General features: G+C 40.0%; 1 protein-coding gene across 3 annotated transcripts in view; it reads right to left on the reverse strand.

The window, feature by feature from the left end:
- Positions 1–22482, reverse strand: part of NEK11 (NIMA related kinase 11) — a 69804-nt gene that overhangs the window by 20402 nt on the left and 26920 nt on the right. Inside the window, exons 5-12 of one of the 3 annotated variants that reach the window (XM_057431514.1) lie at positions 20962–21026; positions 20026–20152; positions 15847–15996; positions 15685–15763; positions 15081–15166; positions 10576–10695; positions 8479–8572; positions 7522–7657 (exon numbers count right to left, since the gene is read on the reverse strand). In XM_057431514.1, the coding sequence (XP_057287497.1) occupies positions 7522–7657; positions 8479–8572; positions 10576–10695; positions 15081–15166; positions 15685–15763; positions 15847–15996; positions 20026–20152; positions 20962–21026 (857 nt within the window). The remainder of the gene's footprint in view (positions 1–7521; positions 7658–8478; positions 8573–10575; positions 10696–15080; positions 15167–15684; positions 15764–15846; positions 15997–20025; positions 20153–20961; positions 21027–22482) is intronic. The other 2 variants (XM_057431515.1, XM_057431516.1) reach the window with 2 other exon arrangements.

Here is a 22482-nt window from a genome sequence, read left to right on the forward strand (position 1 = left end):
CTGCATGCTACAGATGCAAAGGCACATCTCTGGTTTTCTGCAGAATTAATCTGCATACAGAACAGCTTATGTAGTTGAGACCGATGAACAGATGAATTTCAAGAACACGTAAGATGGCTTTAGCACAGCAGATATCGTAAATCCACATGGCAAGCTGTACCCGTGCTGGCCTAGTGAAGTCTAAGCACAGATAAATTGAGTTGGTATTTCCAGCTCAGGGCAGGTACTGCCAGGGAAGGTTGGAGCCCATATGCTTGCATTTCCACATCTGCAGTCCATCCTCCAGCATATCTGCTACCTGAGTTTTCCCACTGGATATTCCATACACACCTCCAATTTCCACTAACCATGTAGCAAAAGGCTGGTTACTCCCACTATCCCTGAACATTACCACTGCACACCTTAGTAACGCAGCATGGAAGAAAACTCCTTGGTTTGTACTTTCAGAGTAGCAGATTTAATCAAAATGATGCTGTTTGGACTAGGTCTGTTTGACTTTTGTTGCCATGCCTTCGCAAAGCCTAGCATGCCCTTTGTGCTGACATAAAACAGAAATTAAACCTATTTATGCCTCTTAGGTACTTGGGTAAGGAAAACTGCTGCTAGTGAAGTGAGCATCAAGTCTACCATATCGAAAATGGAAAGAAAACACTGCTGCCGAAACCAGGGTACCTCTTTGTTTCAAAAGCTGGTCTGGGAGAAGAACAGCATCATGTTTAAGAAGGTCCTGACACTGTCTGTAGCCCATTGGACCCCCTTGCTCACACAGCACTCCTGACCTGCCCAAGCACAGCGAATCCGCATGTGGCATACACATGGTATAAGCAGGAATTCTGCTTTCCTTGCAGACCCTTGCTAAATGGTAATATCCAATGTAAAGTTTTCTACTACAATGCCAGGGGGTCAAGCAAGCAGCCTGATGGCCACAACATGGCTTTAATACACTCGTCCCTTGAGTGCTTGCTCTCCCTCTGCTACAGCATACTTATATGCTCCATATGGCGTACAAAGGAAAATCTCTACAGCTGCTTCTGCCCCTCATACCCTTAGATCTGTCAGCTGATGTCTGAAAATACACTCTTTTATCAAGCTGTGCATCTTGCTCTAAGGCCAGCCACAGTGCCTTTTATTTCCTTCCATAGCACTTCATTCAGAGCAAGCCCAGCTATTGCTTCCGCCTTGCTTGGTGGTATAGCACCGAGACACTTGGCGTTAGATATTCGAGAGAAAAGAAGCTTTAAACAATGAGATTCCCTTTAGATTCCTTTCTATATTAACATGATGCTAACAGCGGAAGGAAAGATAAAAACAACACATTATTTAAAAACATCGTAAAGGCACAGTTATTTCCCAAGAAGACAAGCTATGCAGAAAACAAAGGAATGTGATACTCGCAATATTTTGCTTAAATCCACCAAAAGCTTGTTTCAGGTAGCATGGCAACCTGGCAATGACATAAAAATGCTTTGATAAATATCTTTAATTTTCCCTTGCCTTGAAGCCATATTTATAACTGGTACACTGATGCAGCATTCTCACATTCCAGTGCATGCAGAAGACAGTAAGTAGGGCCTCTTTTACTAAAGAAAGGGAAAAGAAGAAAAAGGAAAACAGAATGGTATGGTATGGCATATGTTCATTTTCACCATTTGTATTCACAGAAACAAAGTAAAACTCGGCTTTTAAGGACTATTATGCTTTTTTAATCCCAAGGCTTCATCGCATCTCTGGAAAAGGCAGATTTTCTCAGCTGGCACTTTCCCATCTAAAGGAAAAGAATCCTACAATTCCAGGCAGCTACACTCCTTAGTCTGCACACTGCTACAGACAGCAATATGAGGAGCAGATCGTTCAACTGCTCTGACAAACATATACTGTCATAAGACATAATGCACTCTTAATGTTACGGTGACATGAACCACGACACTAAAAAGCATCACTACCACGGCTCTGCTACCACACACTGATACAGAGAGCTTGAAAAGTCAAGAGAGGGGGCCAGGACACACACTTGCATTGCCCCTCTGCATGGCTTTGTACATGAGCTGTGCTGGGGAATGAGGCAGGAGCAGAGCAAAGCATTCCTTTTCCGCATCTGCAACTGCAGGGGGCTGGACTAGACTGCCAGCACTCTCTTCTGACCTCAATTATCTTATCTGTGTTTCTGTGGTTACATGATGCTTCGCAAACAAACTGCTTAGAATTAGCCCAGATCTATTTGTGTGTGCACATACCCAACATACACACTCAAAAGGTTAGCAGAAACGTGCCTGTTTCTGTATGTCCCTGCAATGTGTACGCATTCTGACAAGCCACAGGCAAAAGGAGGAGGTGAACAGGGCTGACCAGCACTTTTCAGAACAGCGCATCCATTATCACAGAGGGAGGAAAAAGAAAGGGATTTCTGCCTTCGAGGGAGAAACTGGAAAGAACTGAAGCACTGTCACTAGGAGAGAGGCTGGAAATATAGGCATGTTTCCCTGAGCTACTTCATCCTGAATGAGAAATTGCACGGCAAAGGAGACCAAGGGCTCTGCGCCCCTCTGCAGTTCAGGCCAATACTCATATGATTAGGAAAAATCAGATAACTCCATTATTATAATTTAAGGTTACTCAGATTGGTTTAGCTTTTTTTTCCCAGTGCAGGACGAAAAACATCAAAGAGAATGACCATCCCTTGGTCAGCTATAGGAGAGAAACTCATTTTTAAGCTCTGAAACCTTCAACAACAAGGCAATGAAAGCTTTTGTCTGGCTCTTCGAAGCTAAGCTGAAAAAGACTCTCAGAAAATGTGCTTAATGAATTAACTAATGCATGTAACAGCACTTTTGTGCCCATGAAGGTCCTGGACAATCCTTTCAGCTAAGCACAAAAGGACTATGAAGTCATTAAAAGAAGTACCTTCTGACATGGCCATGTACAGCATTGACATAAAGTGAAAGGGGCTGTTCTAAATGAGAACTAGCAATATAACCAAAGTTTAACATTAATACTTTATAATTCTCCTTTTAGCATTCAAAAAAGAAAAAAGGCTTCATTTTACTAGTGGGCTTTACGGAGTGATGATTTACCTATTGTGAAATGTCTAGAAAAATAGAGATAAAGAGGATGTGAGGGCAACCTTATGAGGATCTTCTACTACTTGATGTTAGAAAGGAAGTAGCTAGATTCTAAATGTTGTTTTTTTCCCAAGGAAAAATCAAATTTCCAAGAAAAATGTTTTATTTTAAGGACACAATTCTTTTCCCCAAACCTTCCACCTCCTGGTATTTTATCAGTATGTACAGAGACAAAGCACGAGAGGGAGAAAGGAGCTGCTAAAAGGCGTTGTTAACAAAAATGAACAGCAAGAAAGAACATATTTCCCCTGATTTTCTGAGTGGTTTGTTTTCTCTGTCTCCTGGGGAAGGGGTTCCTCCTGATTTTCTAGTTGTCATGTATACAGATAGGGGAGCTCTGGCAGGCAGTGACAATGAAAATGATGCTGTGCTGCCTTTCAAGCACAGTTTAATGTCCAGCAAATCAAAACGTTTTCCAAATATCCAGAAATTCTTTTACTACCAATGGACGAATGAAGAGAAAGAACAAGACAGTGATGTAGTCAATAACAGGGAGCATTTAGTGAGCCACGGGAGCCATTTCCTTTATGCACAATGAGGCCCTGTTATTGTAAAGGTTGCCCTATTATTTGCCCAGTTTCCAGCAGGAACAGAGCAAGAGCTGTAAATTAAAGGAAAACTTACCATGAAGCTACCTTTTGCCATTAGTTCTGGAGGTAGTTCTTGAGTTCTTATTCTATGTTTTGATCATTCAGAGCATCCTTTCAATGAAAACCTCAGTTTTTCTGCTGGATCTGGGCGACATTGCCTGATGCTTCCCCTCTCAGTCTGATGACAGCATTAGGAAGTAAAGAGTCCATGTGTTAATGCAAAAAGATGGTCATTTTCTTCTCCTCAAGATTCACTTCAAGAAATGCCATTTTTAAGACATAGATTGAGGATTAATTTTACAACTGGGAGTTATTGAAAGAGTAGAAAAAAAATAGGAATGGTTCAGATCCAAACTGGTGTAAGCAGCTGTGAGTCTGGTCGTAGCAAAGATGTGAAATGCATTTAATTTAGATGTAAGCAGTAATATATGTTGACCAAGTACAGAAACGAGTGAATGCTTGCAACCAACCAAACCCAGGGAAAAGGTATTGAGACCTTAAACACCTGGATGAAATGAAGTGGTGAAAGCCAACATATTTACTACATTGCAGGGGCACACTTCACTCTGTGGCGCAGGTAAAATAGCAGGAGAACATAAACAAACCTCTTCACTGAGGTCGCCTTCTCATTTCCTCCAGCCAGTTGCCTGACAGTCACATGCACTGCAAGCTAAGCTAGTAGAAACTGCAACCTAATTCAGTATTTACAGCTGATTTATCCCTCGGCTGGAATTGGCTCCAGCTTCCTATGTCACCATAATTTGGCCCAGCTCCCCAGAAGAAGTCTCCCTGGAGCCATGCGGCCAAATAAGCTCCCCAAAGGCAACAATTCTAGGGAACAATTCCTTAAACAAGAAGAATAAAGCTTCAATCAAATAAAAAAAGAGGGGGGGATGAGGAGAAGTGGAGAAGTCATTGTTTTATATTCCCCTTTGTGGCTGAACCTTGCTCTTGCTAGATTAAATCAGAGTTACCATTCCTTTAACTGACAGCGGGACAAGGTTGGATCTCAGCGGGAAACCGAGCAATAAAACCCAGGGAGTGATGAGCAGGTCACAGGTACCCTCTCGTCATCCCACATGCCAAGGATGAGTGAAGGACTGGTAACTGCAAATGCTAGAACTAAAAAGGCAAGTTCCTCTTTGCAAACATCCCATAATACCATTTCAGCAAGTTGTAAGTTAGGGAATATGCCTTATGATCCTGGAAGCAGGGTAACCACTTAAGAGACCAGTGCATAAACTGCAGTAGAAGTCACCCCAACACTGTCTTCTTAATTAAGACAAGTCTTCCTGGTTACAAAGGATACTGGAACAAGAATAATGCAGCAAGTTGCTTAACACCACTTGTTATTACTCTGTTCTATTTTGACTTGCCAGACTGAAACATAGAACAAGACATGGTTTTCCTAAACGCCTTGGGTGGTGATTGCTTGTATGAGTGTATTTTGGAGTGTTACTCTGCTACCCAGTCAGTTTGCATAAGTACTGTTTTAGAGGCACTAAACAACATGTGTGTGTGCAGAGATGCTTAAACACATGCTCAGAAATATTGCAGGCTTTTAACCTTCCAAGATTCACCAAAATACCTTGAAAATCTGACAACAAAGCTTGTAAAAAAAAGCAGCAGAGTAGAAAAAAAATCCCTACAAGATTTTCTGAGTGAACTTTTCCTATTTGAGAGCCAAATGAACTTAGCCCACTTGAAATTCAAAGCAATGTATCCATAACTTGCAATTAGCAATGGAAATATAGAAAGAATGTATGCAATTATCATAATGTAGTTAGCTATTTTGGAATTGTAATGAAATCTGGGGGTTGTCAGCTATAATGTATTGGAACATACTAAGCTAAGGGATTTAACATGTTATCATCTTTGCAGTATACAGAAATAAAAAGGAATATAATACAGATCAGAGAGGTCACATAATATGCCCCTCTAAATTACCTGCCTTTGATTTTCACCTTCTTCTTCTGTAAAAAGAATTTAAAACCCACAGGTAGTCAGCTTGAGTTATTTTGCCCCTTTAACTTGACCTCTTCCCACACACAAACGCAGAATCATAGAATCAACCAGGTTGGAAAAGAGCTTCAAGCTCATCCAGTCCAACCGTTCCCAGCACTGCCCAGGCCACCACTAACCCACGGCACTGAGGCCTCGTCTCCACGCTGTGTGAACACTTGCAGGGACGGTGACTGCAGCCCTGCCCTGGGCAGCCTGTTCCAATGCCTGAGCACCCTCTGGGGAAGGAATTGTTCCTCAGCTCTATCTAAACCTGCCCTGGTGCAGCTTGAGGCTGTCTCTTCTTTTCATGTCACTTCTTACTTATCATAGAATCATAGAATGGTTTGGGTTGGAAAGGACCTTAAGATCATCCAGTTCCAACCCCCTGCCATGGGGAGGGGCACCTCATACTAGACCAGGTTTCTCCAAGCCCCTGTGTCCAACCTGGCCTTGAGCACTGCCAGGGATGGGGCAGCCACAGCTTCTCTGGGCACAGTTCTTCTCTGGGAAGAACTTCTTCCTTATATCTAACTTGAACTTCCCTTGTTTCACTTTGAACCCATCACTCCTTGTCCTATCACTAGTCCCTGATGAAGCTGATGGACATGCATGATTGCACTGAAATGTTTAAAGAAAAGAGTGTGAGTACTGAATAGCGTAAGTAACAGCTTTGACGTCGGTTTCAGGAATAACAAGTTATTCACAAAGCAAAGAGAAACCATGTAATTTCTTCTGCCCATCCGTAATGCTTTTCTGCCATGAACCCACCACGTCAACGTCAGAGGCTTTGGCAAAAGCACTTAAACATGCATTCAGCTTCATACAATGGATTGACCCAGCTTCTGCATCACAAATATAAACGCATCTAATTCCTGTCATTATACTTTAACAGCTTAATGACCTCTAAAGGCAAAAACATCAGTTTCTTTCTTTTCATGCATGTTTTTCTGTTTCTATTTAGATATCTTTGTTTAGGTATCTGGTACATCTCCCACCCACATTTACTTTCCTGGTCCTCTATTCGCAAGCAATTGAAATACATCCATCCTCCCCTTAGGATGTATTTCTAGCAGCTGGGTTCTCTCCTACACAGGTCATCCCTCCTTATACTGTGGAATATCAAGCCAACCCCATAGACATAAACGAGGCTATATTGAACGAAAAAAGACATTTGCTACTAAAAAGCCTCACCTCCACCACAAACTAACGTGGATGCCTTGTATTTATTCACATATACCGTCACAGATGTCCTTAAACCAACACTAGAAGGCAGAGCTAGTGGCAAAAGTAGTTTTCATACTTCCAAGTATATTAACGCGTTCTTGCAAGATTCTAACCTGATTGAAAATGTTTTACCAATATAATGCTTCCACAATGGTTCTTAAGTATTTGAGAGTATGACACTATTCCAGAACACTGTAGAAACAAGCAAATGTGCTCCTAAAAAGATTTTCCTGACCCTTTTTGAAAAGCTTGACTATCTGGTCATCTATCTAGAGAAAAGTACATGTTATACAGTACTTCATACTCTTTAGACAATAGGTATTTGATGGCAGTATCAATAAGCGCTGTTTAAAGAGTTTCCATCTGCTTCTCTCATCATTACAGATAAAGCAAATGGCATCAAGGTGTATGGAAGGTGCTAATGCTCTGAATTCTTCTCCTCATTTTTGCACTGAAGAGATGATTCAGGAAATGCTCTTCTAACACAGGTCATTTCGTATGTGTAAAGTTAAAGCTATTTCTGTCTAAGTCAGCATATCTCATGATAGGAATTTCTATTTCAACATCGAATTTGGAACTCTTACCATGGTCCGCAAATTCAGCCACGCATAGTTGACTTGACCCATTTCCACTTGGTTCATCATGCCCTGTGAACGCATAGTCGCATGTAATGGCTGGTTGAGAATGAATTGGACGTTTTGAAGTCTGCCCATCAGATTCCTTAGTCGAATGAAGCAGCATGGAGAAACAGGTAAGAGTTAGAGCTTTCAGCAGGATCACAATATAGTGGTTACCCTGATCTACGCAATTGTTGGGACCTGTATTATGATCAATACTGACTCAGCCATATAGCAGGAACACATTGAACATGCTATTTTCTCCAAACACAATGATAAATAGAAGCTAGAGTGATTATGAAAGAAGAGGTAGGAGAAAAAAAAAACTACATAAAATCTCATTATTTCTGTGATGCTTTCACTGAATATTTCCAAACTGACACTGTTCTCTGTGATAAAATGTAGTGGTACAATTGAAAAGGCCTGTCTTCTGTTAGAGATAGCTTAAAGCTTACACTGGGAGTCATTCCAAGACTTCATTCTTAATAAAAAGCCAATTGAAATGTTAATATTCTCAACTAATCAAATGAAAAGAACCCACAGCCCTGCCAAATTACAGTGTTTAAAGGATTACAACTCTAAACTTTTGTTGAAAATGAATGTATTTTGACCTCTGATATCATACAGACTCTAAGTAAGTCCATACCAGACAGCAGATTTCAGATTCAAGGGTGACTTAATAACAGAAAATTGAGCAATGAATACAGAGTATGTCAAACCAAATCTGAATAAGTGAATGTACTTTCCCTCATCACAGATCCACAAGGTACTGTACCTTGTGGTCCAGACTTTTATGCACTTCCAAATGATTAGTCTCAGAACAGGACTCTGCCTCTAGTGCTAAAGAATCACATGGGAAACAGAGAAGTGTTGTACACCGAATGTGCATAAACAAGGCTTCCAAAGCAATAGCCCGTTACTTACACGTAGGACATCAACATTCAGCTGCTGAAAATTACGGGACCTGAATTCTTGCATTTTCTTGATATTTTCTTGATATTTTTCCTCTGCCAGCTGTCTGTAAATCCAGAATACTTCTGGTTAGGATGTGGTATCAGGGAGAGGACAAAGGCATCTTCTAAACGTAGTTGTGGAAAACCAAATTCCATGATTAGACCCCCATGGTGCCAAATGTTCATGGCATCTTATCATCTCGAGGTTACTTTGGATGAACTCACAAAGAGATTTCAGGCCTTAATTCCAAAACACTAGTATATTTTCCTTTCACAACTTGTATAATATTATTGAGAAACCATAAATTATTAGTCCCGTTCTTTTTTGGTCCTTCCAAAGCTTTTAAATTCTTTGGACCTTATTCCACCATTTAGGGACCTTTCAGGTGAACAAAAGGCATGCAACATTTATGTTCTATGAACACTTCACCTGGGGAAGAGTTATTAACTGTTGGGACTACTTAAGCCAGGTGCTATGTTAAGCAGTTCTTCCGGTTTCCACCACTATACTCTCTTCCCATCCATCTCCAGATTTGCACTGCTGAAAGCAGTTCTCCAGTCAGAGAAGGTACTGCTTTTGCAGAGTTTCAAATGCTGTCAGTCAGAGTTGGCAGGCAACAACCCAGAGCTAAACATAGATCCAATTTAAAGGTTCACGACTGAGAACAAGGTTTGAAGATTAATATGTTGCTTTTATATTACAAAAATATATTCTTTTTTTTCTGGGGAAAAAATCTAACTAGAACACATTAAAATGCAAGAAAGCAAAGAAAATGAAAATAAAGCTAGAACTCCATTTGCAAAAAGTGAGACAGACTTCCTATTTATAAAATTCATATAAGTACCAAAATTTGCCTACCACATTATTGAAAATACCATGCAGAAGAGGTGTTGAATTTAATACTTTTCAGACAGTGGTTTCAATTCAGGAAGACTTCTTTTAAATGAGAATAAATTTACATACCATCTCCAGCATCAAATGCAACAGTAAGTGTCAGACAGACAGACAAACGTAAATGCTCAGCAGACCACTGGTATTTTCCAAAGGGAAATTCATGCCTTTAGTTCTTCTGTTTGTAACTTTTGGGTATAGACATCACAAGATGGCACAAGTAATGCTCGGATGTGATTTTACAGAGCATTTCTGCTCAACTGCGGTTACTTTTGATTGCAGGCCTATGTAGCTGCAGAGTTCCTGAGGCTGTAAGTATAGACTTCATGTCACCTGACAATATTCTTCTTTACTAGGACATCATTGCTTTACTGAACTGATGACTTGCTTTGGCATGACAGGGTTAAGATGCTGATTCTTGCAATCAAAATTAAGTATTCCCTCTATTACCCATTTACATTGCACTTTGCAAAAATGCTTTTGAAGAAACCATAAAAGATTAATTAATGTGGTGCTTTTCCCATTTTCATTCATACCAAATAAAACATTGGATATTTCTAACTGTGAAAAGCTCAAGTGTGTCATCAAAACAGCGTACTCTTCATTTAGAAAAAGAATCCATGCATAGACATGTAGCCTTCCACCCGTTTCTCACATTCCACTCAGAAATGGTACTTATTCTCCTTCAAATCCCCTCTTTTATTATGTGTTACTCAATCAAAAACCATAAATCATAAAGCCTTTATAACATGTCCAATACCCTCTTCTGCCCATCTGACAAGACTATCCTCTGAGCTATTAACTTCTATTGGCAAATCTCTTTGGCCAAATCAACTGACAAAAGCTGGATTGTAACGGAATGTCCAGCTCCTCTAATTGTGCAATCCTTAAAATGCCAAGTCATTAAGAAAAAGTTGCCTATTGTAACACATCTGAAGATCTCTCATACATTTATTTAACCAGAAACACAGCGCTCAATTATCAGTTCTGGGCTAATGTTCTGACTTTTTTATTACATAAAGTTCTTCAACTCATCCAAAAATCCCCATTCACTTTGAATAGCTGAAGACCTTTTCTACTTCTATTTTTGCCTTGACAGTTCTAACTGTCTGCTTAGGCTGGTGGATGGGTAAAGTGCATGGCTAGGGCACAATGCAAGCTATACGCTCAACTTACTTCAACTTCTTTGCCTTCTCATCAGCAGCATTTAACTTCCTCAGCCTCATGCGTTCCCGCGGTGTCATCTTCTGTACTTCAGACAGATCCTGCAGAGTTTGCAGATGAACTTTCCTCTGCCTGGAATTGAATACATGCAAGCCCATCTTAATATAAAACTGTAAATATCATTACTTTGATTTGATATTGAAACACAGTTGACATTTCAACTGGAATAATTAGAAATCCACAGGTTCTGGAACAGATTAAATAGGCTTTCATTTGGAAAGCAAATGTCTGTTAGATGAATTTAAACTGAGACCCATGAAGAGCATGAATCAGTTCAGGCATCTCAGGTGAAAATGGCAAAAAAAATAACCTCAGCTCCTAAAAACAATAAATGAAGAAGCACAGTGAAATATTTACCCTGTCAGGCTTCATTACTGAGCATATTCCAAGTAGAAAGGCAGTCTTTAAATGAGAACCACAGAAAAAGCCAACATAACCCATACAGCTTACATTGACTGTTACAAGCTGTCTAGCAAAGAAGAGAACATTAATGTGTCTTTCATGACAGATATAATTATCATGTTGGCCTCTTGAATTTCTGCTCCTAATCAATAATAATTCACCAGTAAAATGGTCTCCATAGACCATCTCTGAAAGCTGAGCATGAATTATTGGCATATGTATCTCAACTGCATTTATCAACAGAGGAGAGACCTGTATCGGAAAATGGATATTAATCTCAGATTTTCACCTCTCATCCTGCAGTAATTACATATCTTAAACCATAGTTTGAAACACCTCATCAGTCATGTTTCCCTTACACCAATATGTATTTATTATGTCATGTATTTATGATACCAAGTATTCATTTCAAGTTACTATTTTTGCTCTTCTGAGCTAAATTCACTTCTGATCATCTAGGAGCCCAGTTTTGTTACCACACAAATTGTAACACTCCTTCTGGACTATCCTTCTGAAATCAGGATTTTAATAAATGAGAAGTTCTCATTACGTTTTTCAAATGTTGACTATAGAGGGAAATAGTGCAAAGATATGAATATTAGTGTGAAATATGAAAGGCTAAGGACAAAGACGAGTTCAATTATTCATAAGTATGGAACCAAGTCTTCAAGTATGAATAATGTAGACGTATTTCTTGTGCCCTATAAAAAAAATCTAATTTAAATTATAAAAATCTCTTGGGGAAAAAAACTATTTTGCATCCAAGTCGAAACTGAACTTGTACAGTTTTATCCTTCATTATTCAAAATGTATGACTTGCATGGGACTGGAATAAAGGAAGCCATTAGAGGACTTTACCAGAAGAAAGTAGGTTCAACTATACATGGCAAAAAAAACTTCCTGGAAAGAAAAGAAGAATCATAAATATAAAGTAGTAATGATTAAGGAGTACACCAGAACAAGCAGCTCCCTGTACACTCACTCAGACTGCGGTATTGCTTCATTACAGCAGATGTGGGAAATTCACTGTGTTCAAGTTATTTCTCCTCCAATTTTCTGCTCTCTAGCATTTCTGAGGCACTTTTATTTCATCTGGCTTCCTCTTTAGATCTGGGATTGCAGCAATTATTTGGCATTTTGCTTACCAGTAGCCATACAAACAGGTAACATTCTCACAAATACAATGAAAGTCATAATAAGACGATGACTTAATGCATATCCCAAACATTTTGCCAAAAATAATCAGACTGAAACACATCTGAAGATAATTTACAGTGAACCTCCTCCTAGAGTATTATTTTTTAGTCAAATTGATGCTCTGAATTTGAAAACCTCAAGGTAAATTTCCATGCTCAAACAAAACCAGTTCTCACCAATTGCTCCACAATTATTAGGAACTCTGAACCTCTGCATGGAAGCCGCTGGCTTTCTATTTCCTTTTAGCACATGTATAAGATCATGATGCTTGCAGTCAGAACTTGCTCTTCGTCTTAGAGACCACAGACTTACTTTTAAATAAGAATAGGTATAGATTCTAGGATATACATGAATGTCCTCCTCCTATGATAGCTCTGTCAATACATGATGTGCATTTGGACTCAATACACTCAAACTAATGACAACGGACCAGATATGGAACACAGCATATGTCACAAATAATAGAAAGTGGCTTTATCAGACTGTTGTAGAAGTCTGTGTATGTATTTTGCAGGTAAAAATACTGCTTCCTCAAAGAGAGAACGTGAAATCCTGTACCCACAAAATAAAGGCATGGATTAAAATTTATGTTTCAATAGGCATTAAATACCCAATATAATTCAGATAGAGTTGGCATAATATTTGGGCAACATTTCAGTGCCCCCAAACTATTTAAGGTATATCTCTAAAGAATATCTCTTCAGCTAACTATACTCAATTTGAAGAGACAGGAATCTGTGCAAAATTAATTGAATCAACTTGAATACAGCAGCCATAGACAAATGATACATCTAATACTTCCTGGCTATTGCATATCTACCTGTCTGACTCTATTCCCAGTATACTAGCAAATGGTTACTTTTAGCAGATGATCAGAATAGTAAGGCCAAAAACTTGATAGCAGTCTCTGCTAGCTCCACTTGCTGTTATTTATTAGATAATTGCTACTAGCCAATACAGGTATCGTTTATTGTTGCATTTTAATTCTATGCTTGCAAAGTTGAAGACCCTATTTATATTAAAGGTAGTTATTTATACCAAAATGTGGAACTTTGGCCTCTTAAAGAGACAGGAACTCATCTGTCAATGAAAGAGAGCAAGAACAGAAGTGACAGGGTGGAAACCCAAACCACAATTTCTAGAGATAAGAGCTTTACAGATATACTCCCCGTAGTTACACTACATAAAAAACACGGACAGAAGATTTTGCTGTGTAGAATTACACTGTCTTTGCTCTGCTGTTTTCCTAACACCAATAGTAAATAACACCTTGGAAGAGCTGAAGCTGGTCACCTCTCCCAAAGGGATGCTTGCGAGCAGCAGAATTGGCAACACCTACAAAGTGACCACAGCCACAAAACTGTGGGTCCTCTCCAAGAGCACAGGTCACTAAAAGCCACTGTCAGAGTCTTGGCAGCTATTTAGGAGAGAAAAAACATGGATATACGGTGCATCCACACAGGACCACAGACTCCTGAACTTCAGTGTGCTAGCTTCTAATAGAGCAAAGCCATGTACAGAAAACTCAGGGGCAGGAAGCAAAGGGGAGGGTGAGCTGCCATCAAAACTGCAGAGATCATTTACAAAGGCAAAATGAAGCTGCCCATACTGACGTTTGCTTTAATCAGTGCAGCACTGAAATTTAATGCAATTCATTCTTCTCATATATATTCGGTGCCTAAAAGAGAGATCATGTGCGAAGGCATTGCTGGTGTAAGAGCCAAGAAACATCGCTAGTCTTAGCTTCTCGCAGTAGTTGCAAGATAATATAATAGTACCCTACAGACATATGAGCTGAATATTAGTTTAAGTGCAAATGCTTTTAGTTTAATGTCATTTAGGAATCATAGCTTTCACACTTAATAATTAGTAGCTATACAAACAGCAGCACTATAAATTACCGTGACATAACTAAAACGATGATTTAAACTTTCAAACTGTGAAGACAAAGGACATAATTTACATGCCAATGAGTACTAAATTATTGTGTGCATATACTACATGCATGTACAATTTACACAGTTGTATAATAAAAAGATTTGATTTGCAAATCCTATTGTTCCCCCCTGAATCTTAATCATGCATCTCACTAATGTGATGGCTCCTCTGTATTTCTGGGGAATGGGATCCTCTAAATATTAAGCACTATGAGAACAATACAAGCGGTTACAACATTATAATATTTGCCAAGACTGTAATTTTATACATAGTGTGTACATACAGACCATATACAGAGCTGCATCCCCAGCAGTGTGAGCAGCAGCTCAAGGGAGGTGATCCTGCCCCTCTGCTCTGCTCTTGTGAGACCCCACATGCAGCACTGTGTGCAGCTCTGGTGTCCTCAATATCAGAAGGACATGGAGCCGTTGGAGCAAGCCCAGAGGAGGCCACGAGGATGATCAGGGACTGGAGCACCTCCCATATGGAGACAGGCTGAGAACATTGGGGCTGTTCAGCCTGGGGAAGAGAAGCTGCATGGAGACCTCAGAGCAGCTTCCAGTGTCTGAAGGGGGCTACAAGGATGCTGGAGAGGGACTCTTCATCAGGGACTGTAGCGACAGGACAAGGGGTGATGGGTTCAAACTGAAACAGGGCAAGTTCAGGTTAGATACAAGGTAGAAGTTCTTCCCTGTGAGGGTGCTGAGGCGCTGGCACAGGGTGCCCAGAGAAGCTGTGGCTGCTCCATCCCTGGCAGTGTTCAAGGCCAGGTTGGACAGGGCTTGGAGCAACCTGGTCTAGTGTGAGGTGTCCCTGCCTGTGGCAGGAGGCTGGAACTGAATGACCTTTAGGTCCTTTTGAACCCAAACCATTCTGTGATTCTGTATTCTGCTGCCCATAAAACAGTTAAAAATACTTACACAGCATCAAAAATGGGAGCAGCCTCTTTCTGCCAGTCAAGTGCCTTGTTTTTCACAGTCATGTTTGTGAACTTGCACTGCATACTCTGCAAGGAAATAAGATAGCACTGGTGTCAACACCTGAGGCTGAAGTGATCCAGATTCTTTGGGAATGACCCAGTGCAGTTGTAATGCAAAAACTGACTGAGCAGTTTCCTTCCCCTCCTTCTCAGAACACCAAACAATATATACACTGAAGCAGGGGCCACAAGAGCAAGATGCTCTGGTTTTCGTTAAAACTAGGACTAACCAGAACAGTTTAGAGACTATATATACCCAAGCCCGAATGATCTGCACTTGTTACACATAAATGCCCATTCTCCTTATTGCTCACAACATTTATAAAGGGATTCATTCAGGATGCAAAATGACAAGGGCTTCATTTCTCACTGCCTCACTACCTCAGGCATATTTGCAATTTAGCTCTGGATTTTCCCCCCGGATTAATATTCCCATGAACTCCTATCTCACTTTTTTCCTCGACATATTTACTTTGCCTCTATTCTGCTTTTGCACAATACACACTCAAACAGTAAGTATGTGGCTGAAGCTCTTTCTTATATACCTTTAGCTGTTCATCAATAAAGGGGATTTGAAGGATCTCTGCTGCTGTTGGTCTCGAAGAAGGGTCCTTATTTAACATGCTGAAATGTTAAAAACCAAAAGTCATCCTTATGTGGTTTTCCAAGTTTACATTGAAAAGTGCTATAAAAAGAGAAAAACGTACCTGCATAGCACAGCATTCAGCTTGCTTGGGTATCTCTCAGGAAGAGAAGGGGTATCACCCTCTACAATCTTTAACACCAGAGACAAAAAGTTGTGTCCAGAGAAGGCATGGTTCAGACAGCACATCTCATACAAAATGCACCCCAGAGACCTTGAAGAAGTACAGGAGTAGTATAAGCAATATGTTTGGAAGCAGCATGCATGGTGACATAGAGACATAGAAAGAGAAATGACAGCTGTTTTCTCCCAGGAAGAGGATATTTCATTACCGTGCTATCCTTTCCACCTGAAAGATTTCTATTCAGATCACAAATTAGTAACTTTATAAACGGGAGATATCATTCTGTTTCTGTAAGTGTACATAAATTCTGCGTGTAAACACACATATCCATATATATCCATATATATGTGCGTGTGAAAATAAAGCAAAACCCTATCATATTAACTACCTCATGTGGCTACTCATTGAATTAAGAATTTGTGACTGCCCGAGAAGATCAGTAGTGTTTGGACACGGGTTTGTTGAAATTGGTTTTGCAAATCGATTTCTGGTAATAAACTGAGGCTAAAATTCAAGTTCGTATTCAATACTGCCAGTTTCAAATAGCAGAAGTGTCTGCTGGTGTGGTTGCACTCATTTAGCCAAACACTCACAATAGGTTATAAAATGAGTTTACTCTCAGGTATAAAACTTTCAGATAAAAGCATCAGATTGCAACATCTAAAACCAAATTTCTGTGAGATTTTATTTGGAGAAGAAGGTCTGGAAACCAAGCTGAGAACCAGTGTTAGCTTTAAATCAGTAAAAAACAGGAGGAAAGATTACAAACAACTTTAAATGAGTCTTTGGCTTACCATCACCCCAGGCTTTTACTCGCCAGTCCTAATGGAGATCATAAAAGATCACGAAGATGAACATCTTAACACAAACACTCTCATAATAATTTATATCCTGATTGTTCATAAAAGTCTGCACTTCAACTGGGTTCTGTTTGCTAAATGGCTTTTAAAACATAGGAGAGTTGAGATTCCAGGCTTTGAAGGATGCTCAGTGTTACTTCCAGTTTGCTGTCAGGAGAACTGAGGCACTTGATCAAGGTCAAAGAAAATGCTGGTAAGAGCCAGCTACAGGACCAGACTCATCAAAGTGACCATCTTAAATATCAGAGCCACTTTACTCTTCATGTAGGATTTGATTGTGGTATTTATAATTTACAGAAGCAGTATGAAAATAAAGCATACTGATAAGTAGAAGTACATATAGGTGAATGGCTTTGATGGAAAGGATATAAATACTATCTTCGAAAGCAAATAATGAATAGTTTCAATTATTCATTTGGGTTAAAGAAGAGGAATTGATTCTATCTGTTTGCTGATAAAGGAACAAGGGCAAATGATTTTAAAGTGGAAGTCCAAGCTCTACATACAATGCAAATAAAGAAGAAGAGAAAGAACAGCAGGTTTCACTCACTGGTACTTTTCAAACAGTATGTGAAAACAATTAGCAGAACATTTTTGCCAAGAACTGCTTTGTAAAGGTCAGCTATTGAAGGACATCAAAAATTGCCTGATTTTGTAAAGATTTAACTGTTAAGCAGCTTTTAAAATTCAAAAATCAGCAAACAGGACTGCACAGATGATGATCTTGTGTCCCTAACATAAGAAGGACATGGAGCCGTTGGAGCAAGCCCAGAGGAGGCCACGAGGATGATCAGGGACTGGAGCACCTCCTGTATGGAGACAGGCTGAGAACATTGGGGCTGTTCAGCCTGGAGAAGAGAAGCTCGTGGAGACCTCAGAGCAGCTTCCAGTGTCTGAAGGGGGCTACAAGGATGCTGGAGAGGGACTCTTCATCAGGGACTGTAGTGACAGGACAAGGGGTGATGGGTTTGAACTGAAACAGGTGAAGTTCAGGTTAGATCTAAGGAAGAAGTTCCTCCCTGTGAGGGTGTTGAGGTGCTGGCACAGGGTGCCCAGAGAAGCTGTGGCTGCCCCACCCCTGGCAGTGTTCAAGGCCAGGCTGGACAGAGCCTTGGACCATTTCATCTAGTGTGAGGCATCCCTGCCCATAGCAGGGGGTTGGAACTGGATGACCTTAAGGTCCTTTCCAAGCCAAATCATTCTGTGATTATACAATTCTATCTTGAGCATATATCTATGATACATGCTCAAACTCTAAGATAATTGCTACATGAGAAAATGCTTGCAAGTTAAAAGAAAAAACAACAACAAGAAAACCCCTGGCACACATGGAATCTGAAAGCATCAAACAAAAATGGAAACCAGCCCGAGGGAAGGAAAAAGGAAGGAAAATCCCAATCTGACAGACTGTACTGTAACTACTTTTTGTAGAATCAATCTGTTTTGGAGGCTGCTTGATTCTGGCAGCTAGAAATCATTCAATGAGCCATTAGGAGCACAGGATCTGTCACATCAGGGAAGCCTATTTATTCATCTAGTTTAGTACTCTGACTACACCTGAGGCTTTGGAGAAAGAAGAAAAGAACACCCATGGCATTCTGCTGCAGCCAGGGCTGTAAATAGGCTACCCAGGGAAAACCCCATCTGCTCCATGGAAGAAAAATAAAGGGGAAAAAGAAAAATGGGAGAAAAAGAATAAAGGTTTTGCTGATGCATACAATTCTCTGAAATTAAACAAGCACCTCCTAAGCTGAGAAATGCTGCCCTGCAGCCCAGAGCAAGGCTGCAATTGCCCAAGGCAGTTACCACCAAGCTCTTGCCTCAAGACTGCGTTTCTCGGCTGTGTTTCTACAGTTCTGCCCTAAGCATCTCGTAAGAAGCAAGAGAAAATTGCTTCCTGATTCTCATAAGCAATCTGCACATGACCCAAACCTGTAATTTAATTGCTTTTATAACCTTAGTTCGCATAACTGCCAGTGTTATAAAACTCTAAACGGGACATTAAACTAGCCAACCAGCACATTTGGTTTGATGGCTCCCTGTATTGACGAATAGGTTTGACTCGGGCCCTAAACAACCCTTCAGCAAAATGGATCTATGACCATTTCATGCTGAAGCTGTTTATGCCTAAGTACACCATAAAACAGTGTCCGGATGGGCTCTCCACAATAGTGCCTGACAGAGCTCCAGCTTCTCCTCAGCAGAAAACACCCCAAAGCTTTTGGTGCTAATCGATCTTTCCAAACTATGTTATAGCTCTTCAAAAGCTGCAAGATCCAAGGTAGTGTTTTAAATCGAACTCCAAAGGCCAAATAATGTAAATGCATCTACCTTTGTGACTTGCATCTCTCAGTCTGAACATATCAGAATGCCTTTGCTCTGACTGCAGAGTCCATGAGCAATATGCTTCTGAATTTAACTTCCTCATGACTTTCATAGAAAAGGAACCTTTTCTTGCATATCTACAGGAAAAGCCACCTCTTTGGAGAAGAAACAAAGCCCACTTTATATAAGAATGCTAGGACAGAATTAAAGAACACCGGAGCTTTAGCTACCATCTTAAAACACAAGATCTTTTAAGGCACACATAAAACCAAGCCAGATATTTTCCCCAATAAAAAGGCAAATCATTCTTCACCTTAGCTTGCAAGAACACCTGCATACATAAAGGTTTCCTGAAGTCTTTCAACAGCTCTTAGCTTCGCACCTGGATTATCTAATCATCACTTCAGAAGTCTTGATCCCAATAATTTGTGCCATCTAAGTGCAAAACTGGCACTTTTCTTTCTACCTTTGAGCCTTTTTGCTTCTGTCCTAACACTGCAGTTATTCTCATTTTCAGCTCCCCTTCCAAGTACCTTCTTCCTTCATACATTTGTCAATGCTGTTCAGTTCCTAAGGAGGTCCTTCTGCTTCCCTCTCCTCTCAGCCAGGAATCACTCTTTCCCCATCCACTTAAAAACCTCACAGAAATTGCTTCATTCCATGTATCTGTCTCAATATGAGGAAGAAAAAGTTCTCCCCTCTTCCGAACTGGGTCTACAATCATCCTGTGTCATGGCAGAGACTGGACCTGAACCTTATGACCCTTTGAAGTCCTAGATAACGCAGAACTGTACCAACCTACATGCTTCTTAACACAAAGAGCAAACCTTCAAATCACAACGTTGCGGAATAATTTTAGCTCCTAAATAATATCAAATGCTGACATAGAAAAGAGATGCCTAATATAACCAAAACCAGCATGCCGAGTACTCACCAAATGTCAGATTTTGTGTTATATCCCTGGTGCTTCAGTGCTTCTGGGCTCATGTAGTATGGTGTCCCAGTAAATGTAGTTGCCAGATCACATGAACCCATCAAAAGACGAGAAACTCCAAAGTCCCCTAAAAGTAATAGCAGAAACAATAATTTATTCCTATAAATCTACGCTTATTCTTTGTGTTTATTATTAGACATGTTACAACTGCATAAAAAAAAAACCCAAACCTGCCATTATTTTAAAAAATAGTAACACATTTTTCTGTAATTCTTCAAAATGAAAACACCACAAAATCATAGAACTATAAAATTATGTAGATTTGAAAAGGCCCCACAAGGTCATCTGATTCAAACCCCTGGCTCCAAGAGCAGTCTACTTCAAACCTACATGAGGCTGCTCAGGTCCAGGTCCAGCCAAGCTTGAAGCATCCTCAAGGATGGAGATTTCACTACCTCCTTGGGGCTACATCCCTGTGTCTGCCTGTCAAACACATAGAATCATAGAATGGTTTGGGTTGGAAAGGACCTTAAGATCATCCAGTTCCAACCCCCTGCCATGGGCAGGGACACCTCACACCAAACCATGGCACCCAAGGCTTTGTCCAACCTGGCCTTGAACACCACCAGGGATGGGGCATTCACAGCTTCCTTGGGCAACCCATTCCAGTGCCTCACCACCCTCACAGTAAAGAACTTCTTCTTTATATCCAATCTAAACTTCCCCTGTTTAAGTTTTAACCTGTTACCCCTTGTCCTATCACTACAGTCCCTGATGAAGAGTGCCTCTCCAGCATCCTTGTAGCCCTCTTCAGATACATGTTTAACCACAAATCAAAATCCTATATCAGATATGACTTTATTTAAATCTCTTGACTGAGAAAACCCCTACTAGAAACACACTAAAATGTATCTTTAAAAAATACTGAAATCTCACCAATTTTAAGCAGGTTATTCTTCAAAAATATATTCTTGGCTTTCAAATCTCTGTGAAGTATCCGCCTGGAATATAAAAGGAAATTCAACCTCACCCAACTTAAAGCATTCGCAGTCACGTATCAAATATCTCATGTATTTAACTTGGTTCCTTGATAAGAAGGCCAGCCCACCATTGCTGCAGTCTAACCTTGTAAGTGCCAATGCACAGATGATGGTATATCAACACAGTGATGCATTCACTGAAATATGCAGGATGAGAACCTAAGAAGCCAGGATAAGAATGCACGCAGGGATCCCAGGAATACAGACACAGATGTAACATGAGCTGCAGAGAAAGGGAGAAAGGCAAGTCTTCCTATCTGACTCTTCTGAAAAGCATTATCTCTGACAGAGAATAAGATGTCTCCCAATAGAATAAAGGGTGAGAAAAAACAGCAATAAGAGATTCTCTTATTCAAGGAACTCTTCTTCAGAGAAAATGTATTACTTGCAAGACAAATATGTATATGGAGGAGGGCAGCAGGTCAAATTTTTACAGTAATGGTGTGGAAGAGAAAAACTTAATGAAGACAGATCAAACGAAAAGAAAAAGACAGCCAGCTTTTACAGACTTATTTTTCCATTAAAGACTGAAGCAACATAATAAGCCACACACCATGTGGGGACAAACAGCATCTTCTCTATTCCTTGAAATCTTAATGTGCGACAGTAATTCTCCAGCCCCTTAGGAAAATAAAATACCTCTAGAGTATACAAAACATGCTCTCAATTAATCCTTGTCAATAACTCTTCCAAAAGGGTTCCCTACCATCTCAACTAAACTAGAACTCACCCACTTCTGTGTTGGCAACACCCAGCGTTGGTTAGCAGCTCTGCTCAGGAGGAGTTTGGAATAGTATTTAGTACATACTGGTTACAGAAACTGTATTTACTTACACAAACACAGTAGTCGTTCACCCATTTATAACAGAGAAAGAAAGCAACTGATGCTCTAAGATTCTTGAGATGGGGGCAGGAAAAACAAATATAATACTAGATTTAAGTTGTTCTGGAGGAATCCTCAATTATTATCTCAAATTCTATTTAAAAAAAAAGAATAAATGCAATATACTCAGTTCACAAACAGGAAAAAAAAGTGAAAAATGACAACTAGAAGACATTGTAGTATGCATATAGACTGAGCATGGAAAGCAAGCATTTGGGTCAAAGAAAAGAGTTCTTTATGTTTCTTACGGCAGTATTTCTAGATTTTATTATTCTTATTGCCTGAAAGTAATGCTTGTAGAGAAAGGTCTGCACATGGGGTAAAAGGAAAGTTCCATTCAGCTTGTCTCCATTACATCAGTAAGGAAATTAAAGCAAGGTTATATTCATTATTATTTCTTAAGCCTGTATTATGCACATAGTTTTACGCAAATCTGGCTGTAAATTTAGATTCATTCTTTCCTTACCATTCATCATAGAGAACCTTGAAAGACCTTGACTTCACCAAGCTAGATTTTTCTTGCATGTTTTTGTT

This window comes from Pezoporus wallicus, unplaced genomic scaffold, assembly GCF_028554395.1.
Source record: "Pezoporus wallicus isolate ANWC-B61680 ecotype Strahan unplaced genomic scaffold, APGP_CSIRO_Pwel_v1 scaffold_11491, whole genome shotgun sequence".
Classification (NCBI taxonomy): domain Eukaryota; kingdom Metazoa; phylum Chordata; class Aves; order Psittaciformes; family Psittacidae; genus Pezoporus; species Pezoporus wallicus.